General features: G+C 37.7%; 1 protein-coding gene across 4 annotated transcripts in view; it reads right to left on the bottom strand.

Annotated features, from left to right (window-relative positions):
* The window catches only part of LRRC28 (leucine rich repeat containing 28), a 160,541-nt gene that overhangs the window by 51,968 nt on the left and 84,614 nt on the right, over window positions 1–23,959 (bottom strand). For 3 of the 4 annotated variants that reach the window (XM_034667928.1, XM_034667930.1, XM_034667929.1), the window contains exon 6: window positions 6,392–6,598. The exons of the other annotated variant lie outside the window; for it this stretch is intronic. In XM_034667928.1, coding sequence (XP_034523819.1) covers window positions 6,392–6,598 — 207 coding nt within the window. The remainder of the gene's footprint in view (window positions 1–6,391; window positions 6,599–23,959) is intronic. 4 annotated transcript variants of the gene reach the window in all.

The raw sequence follows: 23,959 nt of genomic DNA, 5'->3' as shown, positions 1-23,959 counted from the left end.
AGCATGAAGACAAACAATTTTTGTTACAAATACTTGCAAGAAGACAGAATCCAAAAAAGAGCACTGAATATCCATTTTCTTGAAGAAATAAAAGAGTTGTAATAACTTTATTCCTGAAACAAGGTCTGCATGGACTTTAATTAACAGAATAATTCTCTCTCACTTTTTCCCGTTACTAGTTTTTGAGCCTTGTTTTCAAACCCTTCTTTTCTCCCTTTTCACTATGCCTTTGATTAGAGATGTACCCAACAGTCCCCACAGAACACGGGACAGAACATGATTTTAGTGGCATGTTTGGGTCTCTCCTTGGAAAGCAGTCATCACAACTTCTACTCCAACACAGGACTAATTCCAACCACTGGGACTTCTGGTCTGTACTAGAACAAACTTTTTAAGCATCAAAACTTATTTACAGCTACAAAACTTTGCAAATAGTTCCCATTAAACAATGACCTCAAGGCAGTAGTTCTTCAAACTGCAGATCAAACACATTCATGGTTCAGCAAAGTACAGTTTACATTCATCTCTAAGTCTGAGATTACAGAATTATTAGCTGGTTTACATCTAGTTTCCATACTGGTTTTGCATGGACTTAAATATTTTCTTAAAAAATAGGAAAGAGCAATTCTTTTCCTGATTTTCTAAGCCGATACAGAGCAAACAAGAACAAGAAGCAATGGAAAAACCAAGTACAGTTAACAGATTTGTGTCTAATATGCCATTTGCAAAGAGAGAAGGGATTTCAGCGTAAGTTTTGAAAATGCCTAGAAGCTACTTTCTAAAACTGCACCCTACTTGGCATAAACTGTTTTGTTTTTTCTACCCAAGGTATCTAAACCCTATAAAGCAAAAAGCAACTACAACTACTACAGAAAACTGGAGTGATCTGTTATGTGATAAAAGGGCCAGTTTTACCTCCCTCTCAAAGTCATGGTGTGTAATCCATAGCAGCAACGGAATGGTCACCTCACCCACAAGCACAAGTCTTTGGCACACAGAATAACTGTTCCAGAGAAAATACACACTGCACTACCACAATCTCCAAGGACCGGCTCTAGGACTGGTTTAGAAACCCAAATAGTTTCCTGTTAGTAGGAAGCCACTGTCCACTAAGTTTTGGGTTTGCTACATGGTAGTTTATGTACTAGAATATTCTATACATTTCAATGTCATTTGCCCAATGTTCTTGGTTAAGAATTCATTCACTGTTTTTCTAACAGTCAAAAATTCCACCTGCTGGGGTGCCTGGGTGGCTCAGTCGGTGAAGCTTCTGCCTTCAGCTCATGTCATGATCTCAGGGTCCTGGGATCAGGCCCTGCATTGGGCTCCCTGCTCAGTGGGGAGTCTGCTTCTCCCTCTCCCTCTGCCCCTCCCCCCATGCTCTCTCACTCTCTCTCAAATAAATAACTAAAATCTTAACAAAAAATTCTACCTGCTAATGTGGGGGCAAATTTTGTCTTCTCATTTTCTTAAGCTACAGGAGTTACTGAGTTTAGATGACACAGCACTTTCCGGGGGCTAACTAAAGGATGTTCTTCCATGGCCAATTCGTGCCTGGGCAACCTCACAGTACTTATATCTATTATTCATCATTAAATAAGTTGTGAACATTACTGAATAATCGGGCTTATTAATTATGCAAGAGAGACCAGGAACACCTGGTAAAAAAGCCTTAGAGAGAAAAAAATCCTTTCCTTTGTATTTTCCTACACTTTCAGAAGCCCAGAGGTGAGTCACAACTCTGGGAGCTATTTAGTGTGCAGAACTATATTGAATCAACAACAAATACTCTCATTTCAAAACCTCTAGCAAATCTCATAGCATGAGGCTCAAGTGAATACTTTTCCTGTCCTCCTCATCGACAGTCACCACAATGGAAAAAGCTTTGTTTGTAGACTCATCTGTCACTCAATTATCATGGTATCATTCGAATAAGAACATCCTTCTGTCTTGATGCATCTCTTCATCTTAAAAAGAAAGACCTCAAAGAGGATTATGGTTTAGCTAGTTTTACACATTATTTAAGTCATCCTATATATACCCTCTAGTTGCTTTTTGAAGATGCTGAGATACGACATTCTTTTAAGAAGCCCCATAAAAACTTGCTTTTCTTCTAAGCCAACCTTCTTTGGCAAGCAACCGAATTCAGTAAGTAACTCCCCAAAACAGGATTCCTACCTCCAATCCTAGGCAGAGATATTATAGCTCCCATTTCATAGGCCTTCAAGTTCCTGTACTATGCTCACAGAATCACGTTGAAACGTAAGAGACTTCTATTTGGAAACTTTAGTTCTGTGTGTGTATGTATGTGTGCGCGTGTATACACACACTATCTCCTAACTACTGTAAAGAGACATCCCTCTTTCCAAGACCAGTTCAGTTGTCTGAGGAAAGACAGTGCCCACAGCCACGTGCTTCATTTGACTCTGTCCGCCATAGTTCATAGTGTTAGACAGCTTTTGTTTATCAGAAAGGAGTTCAAAGAAAGGTTTCAAGTGCACAAACTCTGTGGAAGGACAGCGATGGATTTAATTATTTTTCTCCAAAAGACCTAATTGAACCCCCTTTCCAAAGCCACCCTCATGGTATTAAAAAACAAAAAACAAAAACCCCCACAAAACCCCAAAACAACATAGAGAAGATCGCTGATATTTCTGTCAGATTCACTTTCATCATCTTCACAGATGATCCTGCCTCCAATCTCCCGAAGCCCTCTCTGGCTGTCTCTGGCGGTCTTACCCATTTCTTTACAAAGGTTTGCCCAATATAACGGGGGAGAAAGGCCACCGGTGCTTGTATTTGCTTCCTACCCCTGGGCTCCTGCTGTTCTCAAGAATCAGTCTGAGCCCAGGGCCGACCACCGCTTCAGGCAGCCTGTTCTTTCCTGGCTGACAATTTTTCTCCTCCTTCTCTTGCTTGTATGTCTTTCTCTGGTAAAATCAAACCTTATCCACAGGTCTGTGTCCTGCCAGGGCTGTGAGCCTTGTAGGCCGGGATGGCACCCGGAGCAGTGTGAAACTGCTTCCGTCTCCTGGGCTGTCCGTGGCCCCAGGCTGGAGAGCTGTGGTTACCTCAGTGTCGTGAGGGACCCTCGTCAGAGCCCAGTGCAGACCCTCCTGCCTTCCATGCTCTTTGACACCATATCGACCAGGTCACAAAGGAAAACCTCTCCAAACACAGAAGCAAGGTTTTGGGGGTGACGACACCTAGAGACAGAGACCAATCTGCAAGGCTCTGCTCACCACTACACCCGAGTGTTGAAGAAGAAACGCCCACCTCCTCGCCCACACCAGCACTTACCATGGCGCACAAAGACGCCCCAGCAAATACGTAACTGATGTGCTAAGCAGAAGAGCAGCAGGCAATGTGTAGTGGGCTCTCCCTTCTACCCAACGATCATTCCTATCACCTTGCCCCAGCCACTGCCACTCCCGCCATCTGCTGCTATAGGCATTCAGTGTGATACACAAGGTCACTCCTCAGCACTACAAGCCAACAGAGGTCAAGTTCCTATTGGAGTGGCTTCTCTTTTCTCCCAACACCACTGCTGCCGCTGCCACAGCACCTGCTTGGCTGTGTCTCTGCTACAATGACAGGTCAGAATGAGTGGCAAATGACCAGGGTAATAAGGAGCCATGGCTGGATGAGCTATAGTGAGGTAGGGAGAATAGGCGAGATGAAGGGCACGGAGCCGGGCTGGACTGGAGACAGGACCCACAGGCTAAAGATTGGCAAACAAGATTCATTTAGTTTAAAAAGTTCGATTGTATATGGGATTCTAGGCAGAACCCGGGCTCTAGAGCTAGATGGCTCTAGATGGCTAAGTGTACCTCTGGTATCAGACATGAGAACAGGGTTGTGGACCAGAGCCACAGGCAGGATGCAGGCAGTTGCTGATGAATGGTTTAGACTTGAGACAAAGCATATGTGATGGAAGAAACAAGAAGACAAGGAACACAAGTTGTGAACAGCACAAAAATAAGGAATCAGGAACTCCATGGAGGTTGAAGGGGTCAGACAAGGAAAGAAGAATGGCTAACACCAAGAAAGAGCTAGATAACAGGTCTCTGGCCTCAACTTTTATTAGATTTTTCTAGCTGTAGGACCTGCTGATGATAGACAGATTAGAAATAAGTAACTGGGAGCACCTAGCTATGTCCAGAGTGGGTATGTGAGACAAAGCTATACCCTCTGAAGACAGACCCTACTAAGCAAGTAGAGAGAGAGACTTAATTGGGCCAACTAGAGTATCCATATGAGTATTTGAACACAAAATCGTTGCCCAAATTTGACACTGGAGGTGGCTATACAACCAGAAAGATGTGCAGTATGGTTCAGCCCTATTCCTTTTTCTTTTTCCTTTTTGTTTTTTTTTAGAGGGAGAGAGAGAGGGGTGGGTGGAGGGGCAGAGAGAGAATCTTAAGCAGGCTCCATGCCCAGCACAGAGCCTGACGTGGGGCTCGATCTCACAACCCTGAGATTATGACCTGAGCTGAAATCAAGAGTTGGGCGCTTATCCAACTGAGCCAACCAGGTGCCCCAAGTTTGGTGCCCCAAGTTCAGCCCTATTCCAAATGAGGCCCCCTTGCAGAGGGATCATGCCTGGGATGTGGAGATAGCATGTCAAGGTGGAAAGAATGTGGAGTTTAGAATCAGACAGAGTCTGAAACTCAATCCAGTCTCTCACTAGCTGTGATTCTGGGTGGGTTACTTAACATCTCTGAATCTCAATTTCCTCATCTGTAAACAGGTTGTCAATAGATTTTGTAATAACAGGTTCTGTAATAATTAAATTAGAGAGCCTCTCTACCGTGCCTAACAGAATACCTAATTCAATAAATGATTGTTCTTACAAAGAGTTGCAGTAGTGTTACTCATGGAGACACTCCTTATAGATGTGGTCAGTGGTAACAACGACAGTAATAATAATAATTCTGTGAACAATAGTATGAGCAACTCCAGACTTAACAAGCGAATCTGTTTCTGGGAATGCCTGAGAGTCAAAGCACGGTTGCCTGTAATGGGATGTCCAGCTTTAGCCTGAATGCTGACGTTAGACCACTGAGTTCTATACCACACAGATCAAATCATCACATCCTTTACTTCCCTTCCCCGTCCCCTTCCCTGATTCACTGATCAGCATCGACTGACCCATCCTGGCCGCCCTTGGTAGGGAGTCAGCATTGGTACAGGCAACAGCTCTTAGGAAGCGGTAAATACAAGCTCTGGTGGTTACTACAGAGGGTATGAACATGAGAAGGAGGACGGAACTTTTAAAAGCAGGATATGGTAATCCACAAGCTCTATCTTCTCAGTTGAGTCGTCTGCATTTGCACAGTGCTTTAGAGTTCTTATACACACGCTATCTTACTGGACTTCAAAATAACTCACTGTTTTCTCACTTGAAGGAAAACTCTGGTTTCTTAGAAATGCTTGCTTCTGAAATAGTTTTATTTCATTTTGCTAATTTTATAAGCATAGAATTTAATTATGTTTACAGAAAAGTAATCTTTTTAAATTAGATAATTATTTGGTATTATTCAAATTGATTTTCACATTTCCCAATTATTTTTAATTGAAAATAGTATGTGCACTGTAATATTGTAGAAAATATTTCCTCTCAGGGACTAGTAAATTATTCACTTCACTGCCATCAGGGATAAATTATTCATTATAAAAAATGCTCTTATAAGTAAAATCATAGGAAGCTTACTATGACAGCTTAGGGTTCTGTGGGGCCTCATATTTTAATTTTTTTAAAATGGCACCTTTGTTTCTCACAAGGTAACAAAATAATTCAATTCTCAGTGAAAAATAATTGTATTCTTTTATTAAAACGGGCCCACTACAGAAATCTACAGTGAATAATATGTTATTTGTTAGCCAGTGTGACATTTCTAGCTCAGCAGGCAGTTCGGCCAACTGTAAAGTTTTTTAAATTGTGTAGTCTGGTAATCTGACGATACTAATCATTAGGATACCCAATACAAGTTTTTCTACGTAGGATTCAACAGCTAAACAGGTATCTTTGTACCAGTAGCTATCCTTTCATATTGCTCAATACCCCCTGTCAATTTTATGGTCTTATATACATATTATATATACACATTTGCTTTCGTTCCTTCTTTAGAGTAAATCCTCTCATATCGCCTATATTTTGTCCCTGAACAGCATTTACGCACAAATTTCTGTTTTAAAATGTGAAATCCCAGGCCGAAATCAACTTTGTTAACTGGGAATCATGCTTTGTTCACTACCAAAATGGATTCAGAGAGGCAATTCAAGAGAAACAGAATGAAGGAACCTACCCTATCCTTCCTCGTCAAGGACACAAAGGCTTTCCATCTTAGTCTTTGGCTTTTTGCTTTGCCTGGCGAACATGATCACTTACCGAGGGGCAGAAATGCAAGACGGTTTCCAGCCATGGAGAGCTCGTTGAGGCTGGGCAGCTGGCAGAGATGGCGTGGCACGCACCATAGACGATTGCGGTCCACGGTGAGGTACTGCAGAGAAAGGCACAGGTGAAGCCTCTCGGGTAAAGTTAGCAAACGATTGGTAGAAATGTCTAGCGTCTGCAGCTCCTTCAAATCGCCAACCTCTACAACCAAAATCAAAATGAAGATAAATCACATCCTGATTAAATGAAATAAAATGAATCAACACTGTTAACAGTTCAAAACAAATAGCATCAGTAGCTGCAGCTATTTCCACAGACATGAATGCCGAAGTATGCAAATAATCCAACAGAGGTAGGTGTCTTTAAATCAGCCTGCTAGAATTTTTTTTTTTTAATGGAGAAGAGTGCTCGCCTAGAAAAAGGAGAGACACAAAGTAGTGAATATGAGCCAGAAGTCTGTTACTATGCTTTCTGCTGCTTGATGAATCAAAAGTTGTTGCTAGTGTGGGAAAAAACAATTATGGTCACTTCCAGGTACCTGGGCTTCACTACTTTTGTGATTTTACCTTCTATCTAAGTAAACAGCAGGAGACTTAAAAACAAATTATAGTATCCCAGCAAGTGCACTTGTTTATATGAACTACAGAGAAAAATTTCTGGACTGAGAATTAAGATGTCTTTTGGAAATTTTCACAAAGGCGAAGAATATAATAAGATGAAATTGTTGGTGGGTAACATTTTTAGATGCTGTTCAGCCATGTGGTTCCTTTTTTAAAAACCCACTCACAGTGTACACACCCTAGGAAGATTACCTTTAATTCCATCCAAGTGAAGTCCTTCCATCTATATTTTAATATTCCCTCAATGATACCTAGAGTTGTAATCTGTTCCATGGTGAGTACAATTATGTCCTTGTATTACGCCAAATCATGAAATCTGAAGGTTGGGAAGTTCTTCACGAGGTACTTCATCCTTTTCAGGAAAAATCACTGCCATAAAGCCTCTCTGAGCACAGTAAGCTTTGCTAAGCAATCTCTAGGGAATGGCGTTCACTGTCAGGACAGGACAACCCACTCAAGGCTCCACAGGAAGCACTATGTAGGGCAAGTCTACTTCTTCCACGTCATGGAACTTCCAAATTGAAGTCCATGGAGGCCGACTCTTGGCCTTCTCTAATCCTGATCCTGTTCCACGAGCCATTCCCCTCAGGGTAAGGTTTCCCATGTTCCTACCACTTTATCGCACCCCCCACCACCACCCCGGGCACAACCCAGTTTGTTCAGGGCTTGGGTTAGTATTAGCAATGTCTTCTCTACTGGACAGAAAATCTTCTGCCCTGTGGGATTCCCAATTACACAGACTACCTTCCCTTACTGCTACAGACCAGGGGTTGGCAAACTAGAGCTCACAGGCAAAATGTGGCCTGTGGTCCACTTCTATATTGCCTGCAAGCTAAGACTGGTTTTTACATTTTTAAAAGGTGGCCAAAAAAACAGCGAAAACAAAAACAAAAATAAAATACGTAACAGAGACCATACGTGGTCTGCAAAGCTTAAAAATATTTACTGCTTGCCATTTAGAGAAAAAGTTTGTCCGTCTTTGTTAGAGACTGTTACCCAGATCATTTTTAGTAACTATTTTTAATAAAAGTAATACAAGTGCAAAATGTATTAATTTCTGGTTATTTTTATAATATTACAAGGGATGTGTGCTGGGAAATTCATACTGCACTGCCCAATTTCCCCAATACTTAGCAACATATGCATCTGAAGATGGACAGGGAGGATTCAGGGAACAGTCTGTGATGCTTAATCGGAGTTTTGTTCTATTTGAACCTAACTGATGCACACAGGAGTCAATTTCATTATTGGTTCCATCAGCACAGTATTTCATTTAGGTATGCTTGCCAATCTACCTATTTAATTCACACACAAAAAAATGCTTCTAATTTGGGATGTGTGGGGTAAGGGAGTTGAGGGAAAAATCATCATGTTCTAACTTTGGGTAAATAGCAACAAGAAACCCTCCTGACCTCACTTCATAAAGCTACTACAGGCGTGAAATGGGACAGAAGTGCAACCAATCAGCTACACACCATGGGGCCGGGTGCGGAGAGATGAGGTCTCCACCATTGAGAACCACAGTACATACAAGAGACAATGTGTGGGGCACCTTGGGTGGCTCAGGATATGATATCAGGGTCATGAGATGGAACCCCGCATTGGGCTCTGAGCTCAGTGCAGTCGGCTTGAGATTCTCTTCCTCTCCCTTTGTCCCTCCCCCCACTCGCATGCGCTCTCTTCTCACTCTCTAAAAGAAATAAATAAAATCTTTAAAAAAAAAAAAGAGAGAGATGATATGTGATAGGAGGTCAAAGAAAGAAGAGGTAGATGAGGGGTGGGAGAAATTTTTGCAAAATGTACTAGAGGAGACAGGCACTTGACTAGCTGAAAAGGAAAATGGATACAGCGCTGCCAGCAGGGGCGGGGGGTGGGGCTGAAAGATGGGGAAAGGCGCGGAAGTGAAAATAATAAATGCAGCATGCACAACGGGCTATTTGGAGCCTAACTAGTATCAAAGACACCCATGGGAGAGGAGTAGGAAATAAGATCCTTACGAAGGCCTTCGTGGAGATGTTGAGTGATGATGAGTACTGGGTAGCGAGGCCTGGACTCACTGCAGTGAGAATATGACATCTCCTGAAGATTCATACAGAGTAACAGCACTCTTCTGAAAAAACTAGAATGATGGATATATAAAGAGCAGTGGAATGGAAAGAGATTCTAGGCTGAGGAAACAAGCAGACGTTTGACTACAACAGAGGCAGTGTGACAAATTTAAAGAATTCGAGATATTTTAAGAAAAGCATCAGGTGTGCTTGATTGGAAACAGAAAATAGTGAAATAAAAAATGGTCGAAGATAAGATTAGTGCTTCTAGATTATTATACTCTAAGTATGGCGATGGCAATGCTAAAAACTTAATTTTTTTAATGAAAAAATTAAAATTATATCAATACTTCTGAATTGCAGTATCTATTAAACCACATACTGAAAGAAATTTGAAAAATTTATTAAATCACATGGGAGCAAGCAAAATAAATTATTTTAATCATTAGTTATAAAATAATTCAATGTGTAAAAAAGTGCTTTGATGTGGTTGCAAAAATTACTAAAGCTTGCAATTGCCCACCATTTTATTTTTTAAATAAAGATTTATTTATTTATTTACTTATTTATTTATTTATTTATTTATTTAAAAGAGAGAGCGAGCAAGCACGTGAGCAGGCATGAGTGGGAGGAGGGACAGAGAGGGAGGCAGAGGGACATAGACTGTGCTGAGCAGGAGCCCTATGCAAGGCTCAATCCCAAGACCCTGAGATCATGACCCAAAACCAAGAGTCAGGCGCTTAACCGACTGAGCCACCCAAGTGCCCCAATTGCCCACCATTTCAATTCAGTGTTGCCTTATTGTATTGTGAGATGGGGAAATAATATGGGATTATGATTCTAAATTTTCCATAATGTGATGATTTATTTTTATAGTGGTAACAGATCAATATTTACACTCTGCTTTGGCAGACGTGCAAACATATTTCAGATATTAAAATTAATAACACTTTTGACCAAAAAAGGAAAACACATAATGTCAGTACCAAAGGTCAAAGTACTGAGGAATGGGAAGGAGAATGAAAAGCTGACATTTCTTACTTCCTATGTGAGATGAATAAAAGCATTTTATTAAATCTGAAACACACAGGACTGCACATATTAAATGAATGAGTACAACAAAAGGACATTATTCTTAGTAGCTTACTATTTTGGCCTTTTCAATTGTTATAAAAAACTTAAGCTAACTATTATTCCTTAAAGTACTGAGTTGAATACTGTCTATAATGTGATTGGAAAATTAATGATTTTGTCACACTGAGAAAGTATGTGGGAAAGAGAGAAATAAAAATTAAATATCTTCTCAGGTAGACTCAATTAAACATAATTTTCATGACCATTTTATACGAGGCCGCAAATCTAGGACTACATATGGCATCTTAACTTCGATAATTGATTAAAAAATAAACTTGCTTAAGCTCAGCCAACGCAAAGTACATTTTTTTTTCAAATTTTTATTCAAGTTCTAGTTAGATAACATCCAGTGCAATGTTGGCTTCAGGAGCAGAATTCAGTGATTCATCACCCACATACAACACTCAGTGCTCATTACATCAAGTGCCCTCCTTCATACCCATCACTCATCTAGCCCATCCCCCACCCACTCCTTTTCATCATGCCTCAGTTTGTTTTCTGTCTTTAAGAGTCTTTTATGGTTTGTTTCCCTCCCTTTTTTTCTTTTTTTTTTTGGTGGGGGGGGGGAATACATTTTTAGAAAGCAATTGAATCAAACTAAAGTTATCTAAGATTCTAACTTAAATACAAGAAATAGGAAATAAGCTTGGGGTAGCAATATATCAGGCAGAAATAAAGAAACAGAATCCAAAGTGTGGGCTCAAGTTAAAAACTTGAAAACTCTCAGCCAAACATAAATCTAGCAAAAGTGGCCAAGTCTGAAGATGGCACCGAGGCTAGGACAATAGGATGCCCTTAAGTAACTCTTCCTTCATTCCTGAAAATCCAAGATTCCTGCTTCTATCAGTTCAGTCAGACTGAAAAACATCTAGCATTTCTTGTATGGCAGGTATGCTGACAACAAATTCTCTTTGTTTTCCTTTACCTGGGAGTGTCCTTCTATCACTGTCATTCCTAAAGATTATTTTCATTAAATTCAGAATTCTGCAGTGACCATTCTTTCCTCTTAGTACTTTAAAGATGCTGTTCTATTGTCTGCCAGCCTCCATGGTGTCCAAGGAAAACTCTACAGTCATTTGAAACATTGTTTCTTTAGGTGCTTTCAAGATTTGTTCTTTCTCTTTCATTGTTAGCAGGTTGATTATGATGTATCTGTAAATGACTTCTTTGAATTTATTCTAGTTGGGGTCAGCTGAGCTTTTTAAGTAAACTCTATACCCAATGTGGGGCTTGAACTCACAACCCCAAGATCAAGAGTCACATGCTCTACTGATAGAGCCAGCCAGGCCCTCTTTTTTGAGCTTTTTAGATCTGTAAATTTATATCTTTCACCAAATTTTCTCAGTTGAGCCATTATGTCTTCAAATGTAAGAGCTATTATAACTGAGTAAATATAAGACTATTTACTTTTCTCTTTTTAAGTGTTTCAAGATATGCATGACTGCTGAAGGCAAAAATCATAGCATCATCTCATATGATTTTCAATGTATATAGCTGTACTACTTCGGATAAGTGTAACACAAAGGTTGGTGGAGGAAAGCAAAAGGAATTTCCAAGTAGATTTTGAAAGATATGTATAATGTAATTTCTAATACAAAAAAATAAAATAAAACAAATTTTTAAAAGAGATAAGCCCAGGGGCACCTGGGTGGCTCAGTTGGTTGAGCATCCAACTCTTGATTTCAGCTCAGGTCATGATCTTGGGGTCAAGAACCAAGTTGGGCTCCACACTCAGCTCACCTCTGCTCTTCCCCCCACTTGTGCATGCATGCTCTCTCTCTCAAATAAATAAATACGTAAATAAATAAAATCTTCAAAAAAATAAATAAAATAAATAAATAAAAGAGATAAGCCCCAAAGCCAATAAATGATTTCAAACAGAAGACTAAAATATATTTGAATAATAACAAGAAAGGCAGGAAAGAGGGAATAAAAATACAAAATTAGAGGTGAAAAAAAGAAAACTAATAATAAAATGATAAGCCTAAATCTAATATGGTCAATAATAACATTAAAAGCAAATAGCCTGAGGACACCAATTAAAAGAGATTATTGGGTTGAATTTAAATACAAGATCTTAGTATAAAAGGAATCCATTTAAAATATAAATACATGGATAGATGAAATATAAAGTGATAAAAAATATGCCAAGCAAACCATAACCAAAAAAGAAACAAAAAGAAAAGCTGGACCTTCCAGTAGATGGAGTGAAGAGGCTGCCAAATCCTCTGCCCAGAAAGTAACTATAAAATTACATAAAATTGTCAAAAGCAACCATTTCAGTACTCTGGAAACTGACCAAAAGTTTTCAACAAATGGAAAAGCACATATTCATAAAACACTATGACACTTTCAATAAGAAGAGCAGAAATTTGTGACAAGCTCACGTGGGGTGGCTCCCATCCTTCCACCCAGCTTGGTTAGCACAACAGTTCTAACATGGCAGGGCAGGGTGCAAACAACCAGCAGCTTCACTGCTGGAGGGGGCTGACGTGATTCCAAGCAAAAGGTGAAAAACCCACACCCAGGACTAATTAGTAATAATAATGATTAGTAATAATCTTGGTTGTAAGTAAACATGAGAGACTAATGATTTGATGAGGCTGAGGGATGTTCCTGGTTGAGGCAAGCAATGAATTGGGCAGATAGGCCAGAAAGTTAACAAGGAGGTATAGGCTATGAAGCAGGAAGACATTTGATAGACTCTCCACATATATCAGTCTGAGAGGAAGTCATGAGCAAACCAAGGGAAGATCAGAGAGGGCTCAAGCGATTTACAAATTCTAGGTCTACAGAGAGTTTGCACACATGTACAGAGGAGAAAAACAGAGGCTAACAGAAAATAATAGGGTATATTTGGAAACTGCCTAAATGTTAAATGGGCTTCTGAACCCACACACAGATCTACTGACAGAGGACAGAAGCCATACCTCAAGGTGTTCAACTGTCAAGCTACACAGAAAACAGGAACAAATCCTAATAAGCTAGGGTTAAAAATTAAAACAAAAATAAGGAGGAAAAAAAAAAACCCACAGAGACATCAATAGTCACATACTGTGGGGGAAATGGATTTCATATTTTTAGTCCAGGCAAATTACTATGAATATCAAATAAGTAAATGGAAATAGCAATAATCCTCAGGTAGGGGAAAAAAATCAGAACCCAGAGTTACTATTAATATATTATCTAAAATGTCCATTTAAAAAAATTACAAAACATGTACTAAAACAAGAAGGTGTAACCCATACTCAGGAAAAAATGAGTAAATAGAAAATTATTCTAAGTGGGTCCAGATGTTGAATTTAGCAATTACTTCAAACCAGCTATAATAAATACACTGAAAGAACTAAAACAAGTGGCGCCTGGCTGGCTTAGTTGGGGAGAACATGCGATTCTTGATCTCAGGGTCATGAGTTCAAGCCCCAGATTGGGCCTAGAGAAGGAAGGAAGGAAGGAAGGAAGGAAGGAAGGAAGGAAGGAAGGAAGGAAGGAAGGAAAAAGAACAAGTTCAAAGAAGGAAAGTATTTAGTGACTCAAAAAAAGCTAAAAATCAATTATAGGAAGAAAAGTGGAAAATTCAAAATTCGTGGGAATTAAACAACATGCTACTGACCAATGAGTCAAAGAAGAAATCAAGAGAAATTTTTTAAAATGCCTTGAGACAAATGAAAATGGAAATACAACATACCAAAACTTATGGGATACAGCAAAAGCAGTTCTAAGAGGGAAGTTCATAGCAAACAATGCCTATATCAAAAAACAAGAAAAAAACTCAAACTTAATTTTATATCTTAAGGAACTAGAAAAAGAAGAACAAACGAAGCCCAAAGTTCACAGAAAGAAGGAAATAATAAAGATCAGAGCATAAATAAATGATGTAGAGATTAAAAATAGAAAAGATCAATGAAACTAAGAGCTGGTTCTTTAAAAAGGTAAACAAAATTGACAAACCTTTGGCTAGACTCATGAAGAAAAAATGGGAGGATTCAAATAAATAAACTCAGAAATAAAAGAGGCGACTTACAACTGATACCACAAATATACAAAGGATCATACGAGACTACCATGAACAATAATACGCCAACAAATTTGGCAATCCAGAAGAAATGGATAAATTCCTAGAAACAAACAACCTACCAGGAATGAATCAGGAAGAAACAAAGATCTGAACACACCATTTACTAGTAAGGAGACTGAATCAATAATCAAAAACCTCCCAACGGACAAAGTCCAGGACCAGATGGCTTTTCTGGTGAAGTCCACCAAATATTCAAAGAAAAATTAACTCCAATCCTTCTCAAACTCTCCCAAAAAACAGAATAGAAGGAAGCACTTGCAAACTCATTTTATGAGGCCAGCATTACCTCGATACCAAAACCAGACAGAGATGCCCCAAGAAAAGAAAATTACAGGCCAATATTCATAAAGAACAGACACAAAAATTCTCAACAAAAAATTAGCAAACTGAATTCAACAATACATTAAAAGGATCATATACCATGATGAAGTAGACTTTAATTCCAGGGATGAAATGATGGTTCAACATCTTCAAATCAATCAATATAATAATACCACATTAACGAAATGAAGGCTAAAAATCATATGATCATCTCAATAGATGCAGAAAAAGCATTTGACAAAATTCAACATCATTTTATAATAAAAGCTTTCAACAAAATAGGTACAAAGGAAATTTACCTCAACATATTAAACGCCTTAGATGACAACCACAGCTAACATCATACTCAACAGTGAAAAGCTAAAAGCATTTCCTCTAAGATGAGGAACAGACAAGGATACCTATTCTCATCACTTTTAGTAAACATATTATTGGAAGCCCTCGTTAGAGCAATTAGGCAAGAAAAAAATACAAAAGGCATCCAAATTGGAGTGAAAGTAGTAAAAGTATCACTATTTGCAGATAACATATACAGAAAATTCTAATCACTCTACCAAAATATTGTTAAACTAATAAACAAATTCAGTAAAGTTGCAGCATAAAAAATCAATACATAAAAATCTGTTGCATTTTAACACACTATTAATTAACTATCAGAAAGAGAAATTTAAATTTCCTTTCCAATTGCATCAAAAAGAAAAAAACCTAGAAATAAATTTAACCAAGGAGGTCAAAGATCTGTACAGTGAAAACTGTAAGACACTGATGAAAGAAACTGAGGAAGATACAAATAAATGGGGAGATATACTATGCTCATGAATTTAAAGAACACTGTTAAAATGTCCATACTACCCAAAGCAAACTACAGATTCAGTGGAATCCCTATCAAAATATCAATGGCATCTTTCACAGAAATAGAACATAAAATCCTAAATTTGTATGGAACCACAAAACACGCCCAAAAGCCAAAGCAACCCTGAAAAAGAACAAAGCTGGAGGTATCACATCCCCTGGTTTTAAGCTATATTACAAAGCAATAGTAATTAAAAAGCAAGGTATTGACATAAAACAGACATATAAATCCATGGAACAGAATAGAGAGCCCAGAATAAACCCATGCATAGATGGTCAGTTAATTTACAACAAATCTTCAGGGAAATGCAAATCAAAACCACAATGTTGTCTCACCTGATACCTGTTAGACTGGTTATTATCAAAAAAAGATAAGGAATAACAAGTGTTGGTGAGAAGAAAAGGGAATCCTTGTGCACTTTTGGTGGGAATATAAATTGGTGCTGCTACTAAGGAAAACAGGATGGAGGTTCCTCAAGAAATAAATCAAATAAAAATAGAATTACCATATGATCTAGCAATTCCACTTCTGGGCATTTATCCGAAGAAAACAAAAACACTTACTCAAAAAGATATATGCATCCCCATGTTCACTGCAACAATAGCCAAGATAACAGAAACAACCTAAGTATCCATTGACAGATGAATGGATAAAGAAAATGTGCGATGGAATATTATTCAGCCATAAGAAAGAATAAAATCTTGCCATTTGTGACAACATGGATGGGCATTATGCTAAGTGAAATAAGTCAGAGAAAGACAAATACCATATGACCTCACTTATATGTGGAATCTCTTAAAAAAAGTTCACAGATACAGGGAACAGAACAGTAGTGGGGGGTGGGGGTGGGATAGGCAAAATGGGAGAAGAGGGTCAAAAGGTATAAATTTCCAGTTATAAAATAAGTCATGGAGATTTCACGTACAGCATTCGTGACTACAGTTAATAATACTAAATTCTATATCTGAAACTTAGTAAAGTAAATCTTTTTTTTTTTAAAGATTTTATTTTTAAATAACCTCTATACCCAACATGGGGCTGGAACTCACAATCTCAAGATCAACAGTCGCACACTCCACTGACTGAGCCAGCCAGGCGCCCCTAGACAGTAAATCTTAAAAGACCTCATCACAAGAAAAAAATTTTATAACGATGGTGATGGATGCTAACTAGACTTACTGTGGTGATCATTTTGCAATATATACAAATACCAAATAATTATGTTGTACACTTGAAACTAATATAATGTTTTATGTAAATTACACCCCAGTTAAACAAAGATGAAAAGATATTTATTAATATAATAGAAGGCAATAAAGGAGATACAGAGGAACATAAAAGATATGAGTTGTGTAGAATACAAACAGCAAAACGGCTGACGTAAATATATCCATACCAACAATTACAGTAAATGTCAGCAAACAAAACGATGCAAATCTAACAAGAACGTCAGACGGCCTAAAAAACAATATGCTATCTCTAAGAAGCACACTTCAGATGTAACTGTACAAATAGGCTGAAAGTAAAAAGGATGCAAAACATATAAACCATGCAAAAAACAACAAGAAGAGTGACATATTAGCTATATTCGTATCAGAAAAGTTAGACTTAAGACAGGAGATATTATTAAGAGACAAACAGGAACATTTCATGACAGTAAAATGATTAATACTTCTGGAACATATAACAATTTGTAACTATATGCATCCTAAAAACCCAAACGTACATAAAGCAAAAATGACAGAACAGAAAGGAAAAGTAGACATTTCAACAATGATGGAGATTTTAACACATCACTCCCAATAACTTAAGAGAACATCTGGTCAGAACGTAAGCAAGGATGCGAGAAAGACTTAAACCACAGGGACCTAATTTGACATTTACAAGAGTACCACGGCAGAATACACATTCTTTCCAGGTGTACATGGTACATTCTCCAGTACAGACCATTCACTAGACCAAAAAACACATCTCCTATTTAAAGGAATTGAAATTATACAATGTATGCAGGAAGGAGTCTGGGAAATCGCCAATATTTGGAAATTAAACAACACACTTCTAAATAACCCATGAATAAAAGAAATAACAAGGAAAATTAGAAAACATTTATTTTAAAGATTTTATTTATTTATTTGACAGAGAGAGAAAGAGAGAAAGTGAGCACAAGCAGGGGGAGCAGCAGAGGGAGAGTGAGAAGCAGGCTCCCCGTTGAGCAGGGAGCCTGATGTGGGGCTCCATCCCAGGACCCTGAGATCACAATCCAAGCTGAAGGCAGGTGTTTAACTGACTGAGCCATCCAGGTGCCCCAGAAAACATTTTTGACTAAATAAAAACAATACAACATATCAAAACTTATGGGATAGTGTTAAGGAAGGGCTTAGTGTAAAATTTAAAGCTTTAAATGCCTGCAGTAGAAAAGAAAGTTTCAAACTCCTGACCTAAGCTTCCATTCTTAAGAAATAAGAAAAAAGGGGGCGCCTGGGTGGCACAGCGGTTAAGCATCTGCCTTCAGCTCAGGGCGTGATCCCGGCATTATGGGATCGAGCCCCACATCAGGCTCCTCCGCTATGAGCCTGCTTCTTCCTCTCCAATTCCCCCTGCTTGTGTTCCCTCTCTCGCTGGCTGTCTCTATCTCTGGTGAACAAATAAATAAAATCTTAAAAAAAAAAGAAATAAGAAAAAGAACTGAAAACTAAGCCAAAAGTGAGCAGAAGAAAATAAATAATAAAACTTATAAAAAGTATTCAGGTCCTGCGGGGTGGATGAAGGCTGGTGTACATGGGGCACAGGGGAATCTTAGGGGGTGAGGGTACAGGAACTCCTCTGTGTCTGATTCTGGTGGTGTTTACACAACTCAAAGGGTAAATGTCCATGTATGTTAAAATAAAAACTAAAAACAGTAACATATATTATTTTCAAAAATAAAATTCTTTCTAAAACCGAAAAATAAAATGTACCTTAAAGAAAAATTTTAAAAATTCCATATATTGAGTCTCTGGACATTAGAAATAGTAGAATAATTATCCCTGGTATAAAATTTATATAATTCAATCAGTTCCTTAGCTGTTTTTATTTCTAATAATGTGCTACTTGCATTTTTTCTGAACTCTTTTTAAAAATACGGCATTATCGGGGCGCCCGGGTGGCACGGCGGTTAAGCGTCTGCCTTCGGCTCAGGGCGTGATCCCGGTGTTATGGGATCGAGCCCCATATCAGGCTCCTCCGATATGAGCCTGCTTCTTCCTCTCCCACTCCCCCTGCTTGTGTTCCCTCTCTCGCTGGCTGTCTCTATCTCTGTCCCATAAATAAATAAAATCTTTAAAAAAATAAAGATGTACTCTTTATAAAAAAAATAAGTAAATAAAAATAAAAAAAAATACGGCATTAGTACCTTTCCCTTTTAATAACATTTCTATAATTAATGTTATCATTAATAAATTTAACATGGACACCTTCAAAAATAGTTATTGCTAGGTTATCTTGAAATTAATGTAGTATTACTGATGTAGAGTTACAATGGAATACTAGTAGAATCCTACTCTTTTCAGCTGGTCTCCCTGCCCCTACACCACACCCCAGGGAGTAAACATCAGTGCGTACACTTTATTTCCTTAATGTACCTAGTATAATCCTACCTTCACGTTGTTCCTACTGTTTACTTTTATACTAAATATATAATACCTTAAAACTTTTCAGCTACTTATAGAATATCCTGAAAATGATTTCATTATTGCCACATAGTAATTACTTATACTAAGCATAAAAATAACATTAGCGTGCCAATTTCAAAAGAGAAAACAGTAAGTCCCCTTTAAATCATCACTCTCTGCTGATACACACTGACCTAACCTAAAATTTAAGTGGGAATGGGAAGGAAGCCACCCACTCCATGCCAAGCCAATGACCACAGAGAGTCAATAACAAGGCTTGGTGTTTTCAAGCACTGGCTTTTTCCGGTACCACGAGAAACAGCTCTAATTTGAGCTCCAAAGCACACTGGGTTAGGAAGAGCATACAGAGAAATAAAAGACAATATTGCAATGCCAAATTCCATTCTATATACAGTAAGTGTCTCTCTTTATATTCATTCTCTTTCTCTTGATTGGGCTGTGGAAGAGACATACTCTGGCATATAGATATAGGTTTTATTTATCAGCTGTGCAACTTTGGGTTATTTACTCAAATATTTAGATCACTGGCTTGATGTTTAAAAAAAATCATCTGTAAAAAGAAAAGACAGAAGAACATGTACCTCAAGTAATTAAATGAAATATCCGGTATAATTCAATAATGCATGACAGAAAACAATAATTTTCATTATACCGCATAATATTTTAAGTGTAAATGCTGAATATAAATATGTTTTAAATTGATGTAGTTTTGTCCAGAAACAATAGTGAACACAGTATGTGTGTTTGTTATGTCTAGCACAGAGAAAGAGGCTGTGAGGAGGGAGATAACGGAAATGGGCAGGACTACTTTCCTCGTTCAAATAAAAAAGTAAAAACCAACTCAGATTCCCATCACCTATCAGTCCATTTTGAAGGAGAGCTAACAACAGCATACAGATATCTCATACCCTTGGGTTAACAGCAATTACCAAATGACACAGCCTCTCAGATGTTACTTGCAACAACTGGGATCAAATCCTACATATGTTCTAAAGTCGTAACAAACATGTACATTAATATTTCCATAAGAAGAAGTTTAACCCACTTATCTGACATGAGAATTAGAATTCTTTAACACGGAATATTGTATTTGTCTTTTTAAATCCAGACTGATCACTCTGTAAATAAGCAGTCTGTCTAGAAATGGCCTGCTTTCCAAAGGTGGGCTGAAACATGTTCACAGACCAGGTAAAAAGAAAGTTTACCCTTTAAATGCTTTAAAATTAATTTTTTTACTAAAACAAAAAAGAATATAATAAAGCCTTCTATTTTATCGATGATATTTTATGAACTGGCTAATGGCCGAATCTGGGAATACCATTAGAAGCCGTCATTTCCTCCGCGGGATAGAGACAAACAGAGAACAAAGGCTGGGTAACCGTGACAGGCCACACTGAAAAATCTGCCCCGAATGTCTTCTCTCTATCTCCACTGTTCCGCACTGAGCTCAGCACCTTTTCATTTCCTGCCTGAATTTACCCAACAGCCTCCTTAACTGTTCTTGCTTCCGTTTTGCCCCCTTTCCATCCATTTTCTACCCAGAAGCCAAAGTGATATTAAAATGCAAGCCAGATCATGTTCTTTCCCTGTCCAAAAACTCTGCCCAGGCCTCCCTACTGTACATGCATCAAGTCTCACACACCATGTTACTAGCAGTGAGGTTCCCCCCGCCAGCCCCTGGCCTGCCTCTCTCATCCACCTCTGACAATCCAATTACCCTGCCCTTCTTTCTAGGCCAAGAAAGTGTCCAAATTACTTCTTCCCTCAGAGACTCTGATTTGGCTATTACCTCTGCCAGGAATATCCCCTGCCCAGCTCCTGAAACTGTGGGCTCATTCTTGCCTTTTGGAACTTCATGATCATATTTTCACAATGGCCTTCCTGGACACTTTAATTAAATAGGACCGCATTTTCTCAATTATAGGATCCCATTTATTTCCTTCCCTGCATTTACCACGATCTTTACTGATTTTATTTATTCATTGATTTACCTATTAAACCACAGTCAGTACCTCCCATTAGAAAATAAACACAAGAGCGGGAGCACTGACTGCCTTATTTATTGCCCTAGCCTGAGCACCTCGCAGTTTCTAATTCATGGTAGGTGTTCAGTAAATATTTTTGAATTAATTAATGAATCCCTTAAACTGTCTTACTTGTTAAGCAACCACAGACTAGACTTGCAGCTGCAAAAAAACCTCACAATTTATGATTCCAATTTATCAAAATTACAACTGTTTTAGAACTTTGAGACAACTCACAAATCCTTGAAAAAGAAAATATGACATCCAAGACCGCCAGAGGTTTATTGCACGTTGAACAGAATTTAAGCTTCCCCGAGTGCCTTATAATTATCTCTGTGGATGCAAGTGATGGGAATATTCAGTAAGGGAGATTACTGACAGAAGACTAGCTGCTCACATATTAAATAGCCCCAGACTGTTAAGCATTTTCAAATTCTTGTATATGATTTCCTATAATTGATACAATTGTAGAGAAATAAATATAATACACATAATTTACAAAGAATGATCATGAATAACATAACTAAAATTTCAACAAAAATTTCAGAAGGTGTATAAGCAAATATTGTCCGTCAAGGTCATCAGCCAGCAAAACAAATCCAATTATATGTTTTCATTCATATCTTTTGAAATTCCTGTTTTGGAATTGTCTTAAGATCTTGATACAGAATGGCTTCATGGAATCCAGGACTCAAATCCATCCTAAAAAGGACAGTATTTTCCATCACCAATTTTATTATGAACATGCCTCAAATTCTGAAGGCGTATCCAAAAGAAAAAAAAAGTTAATGTTTAAATAAGATTGGCATCCTCAGAATCACATAGGTTGAATATGTTCAATGACAGCTCAGGGGCATTCTTATAATACTGCTGCTTTCATGTTTTTGGAAATTATTTAAAAACTTTATCAGCAGATCTTATTTGAACTTAGAAACCAGACTTTTATTGGAATGAATGTGACCTTTAAGATAATTAATTTGAAGGAATTAACAATAATTTCTCTTTGTGAGTTCAGAATCTGGGTAGATTTGTTCAAGTATGACATCGTTTTCACATTTGGGAAGGCATAATCACATCTATCCTGTTTGGAAAAACTAAATCCATTCCTTAATTAGTTCGTTTGATGGACCAGAAACAGCCTGAATTTGTTCGCATCAGGATGCAATAAGACTGGAGTGAGTGACTATTTTGGGGGCCCAAACAGTATCAGTGTGTTTCTCCATCTTCACTCTTATCCTATCCCACTGCAGTGGCATGCTTACTTGCACGTGCTCCCTCCTATGACAGCAGGTGCATAATGTATTTCCAGGGCACCATGAGTTAAATGACTGTTAGGAGACTTGCTTCGAAACCTCCTCACCAATTATACTATTTCCAAGGGAAAATGGTTTACAAATTAAACAGGAACTTATAAATCACATTTTTAATACCTTTTGTAATACATGACTTAGGGTCTCCCAATATAGGACAAAATTGTCCACTATCATAAGGAGCTTGCTATATATAACTCTGAATGTGTGGTAGGTTATGTTTAATAACACATAATCACAATGGAGAATAAAATTAACAATACCAGAAAATTCACTGAAAAAAAGTCTATTAAGTATGCATTTGCCTCACATAGGCAATATATAGAACTTTTTAAAGTTAAGAACATCAAACTAGCACTTAAGATCTCCTCTTAATTATGAAAGATAATTAAGTATTATTTGGGAGCTTTAAAATAAAATGCTCTGAAACATATGGTATCTGAAAAACACAAAAGAAACTGATTTGACTTAAATATTTATGTCTGAGTGTCAAGCTTGCCAATTAACTCCCAACATAAATTTTTAAATGTTAAAGATAGTATAAAATAACATTGTTTTGACATTTTACCTAGTGCTTTGTGTGTGATTAAATTATACACTAGACTCTCATTCAATGTTCTTCAAAATAAGTAATTTACCAGGTGTTTACTGGTTATCTAACCAAATAGCCAATTTGGCATTTGAAGTACCTCGCAAAATGTCAATGAGAATTTTGCAGAAGACAGGAAAAAGTATCTAGAAAGTATTCTTGCTAAGTGGCAATTATAACTAACTGCTAGAAAGAAATGGCATAGAGCTCTTCTTCAGATATATTGTCTTTAAAACTTAAAAGCATTTATTCTAAAACTTAGCATCTTTATTACTGTTTTATGTCAGTACATGGATTACTACTTGGAAAGACCCATCATCTGCCTCATTCTGCAGAGTCATGGAGACAACATATGCGGATTTTCATTTTATGTTATGTTTCAGTTGACTGTCTACTTCACAGATTTCTTCTAGGGAGGCTTTTCACCTCTTCACCGAGGTAGCACAAAGGCCACCAGGTGACCACTGCTGGCATAAATATCACAGTGTCATGATCCAGAATAAACATCTATTTTTTAAATTTTACTACTTTGCAGAGAATAGCTAAAAGCAATGCATATTTCACTATCTGAAAAGTATGATATTATTATAACGATTGCTTTCATCTCACTTTCTAAACTCAAATTAAAACAGGGAAAAATCTTAAAGAGAAAAATTTTAGTGTGTATACATTTCAAATTGATCCATTCCAGCTTATTTGAAATTCCCATAAGAAAAGTAACTACCTTGAAAAATAGAAAATGGCTGACAAAAAGAATGACCTTCACTGATACTGACAGAACACTTAAAACCCACAATAAAACACATTGTGGAAAAACACATGAACCTGAGTTTTAAAAAAATTCTCCATTAATTAAAAGAATTTCACATTAAATTCAAAATATAACTCTGATTTCTAAATGTGTACCCTTTAGA

This window comes from Ailuropoda melanoleuca, chromosome 9, assembly GCF_002007445.2.
Source record: "Ailuropoda melanoleuca isolate Jingjing chromosome 9, ASM200744v2, whole genome shotgun sequence".
In the NCBI taxonomy this organism is placed as follows: Eukaryota; Metazoa; Chordata; class Mammalia; order Carnivora; family Ursidae; genus Ailuropoda; species Ailuropoda melanoleuca.
This window is presented reverse-complemented; position numbering and strand designations above follow the sequence as displayed.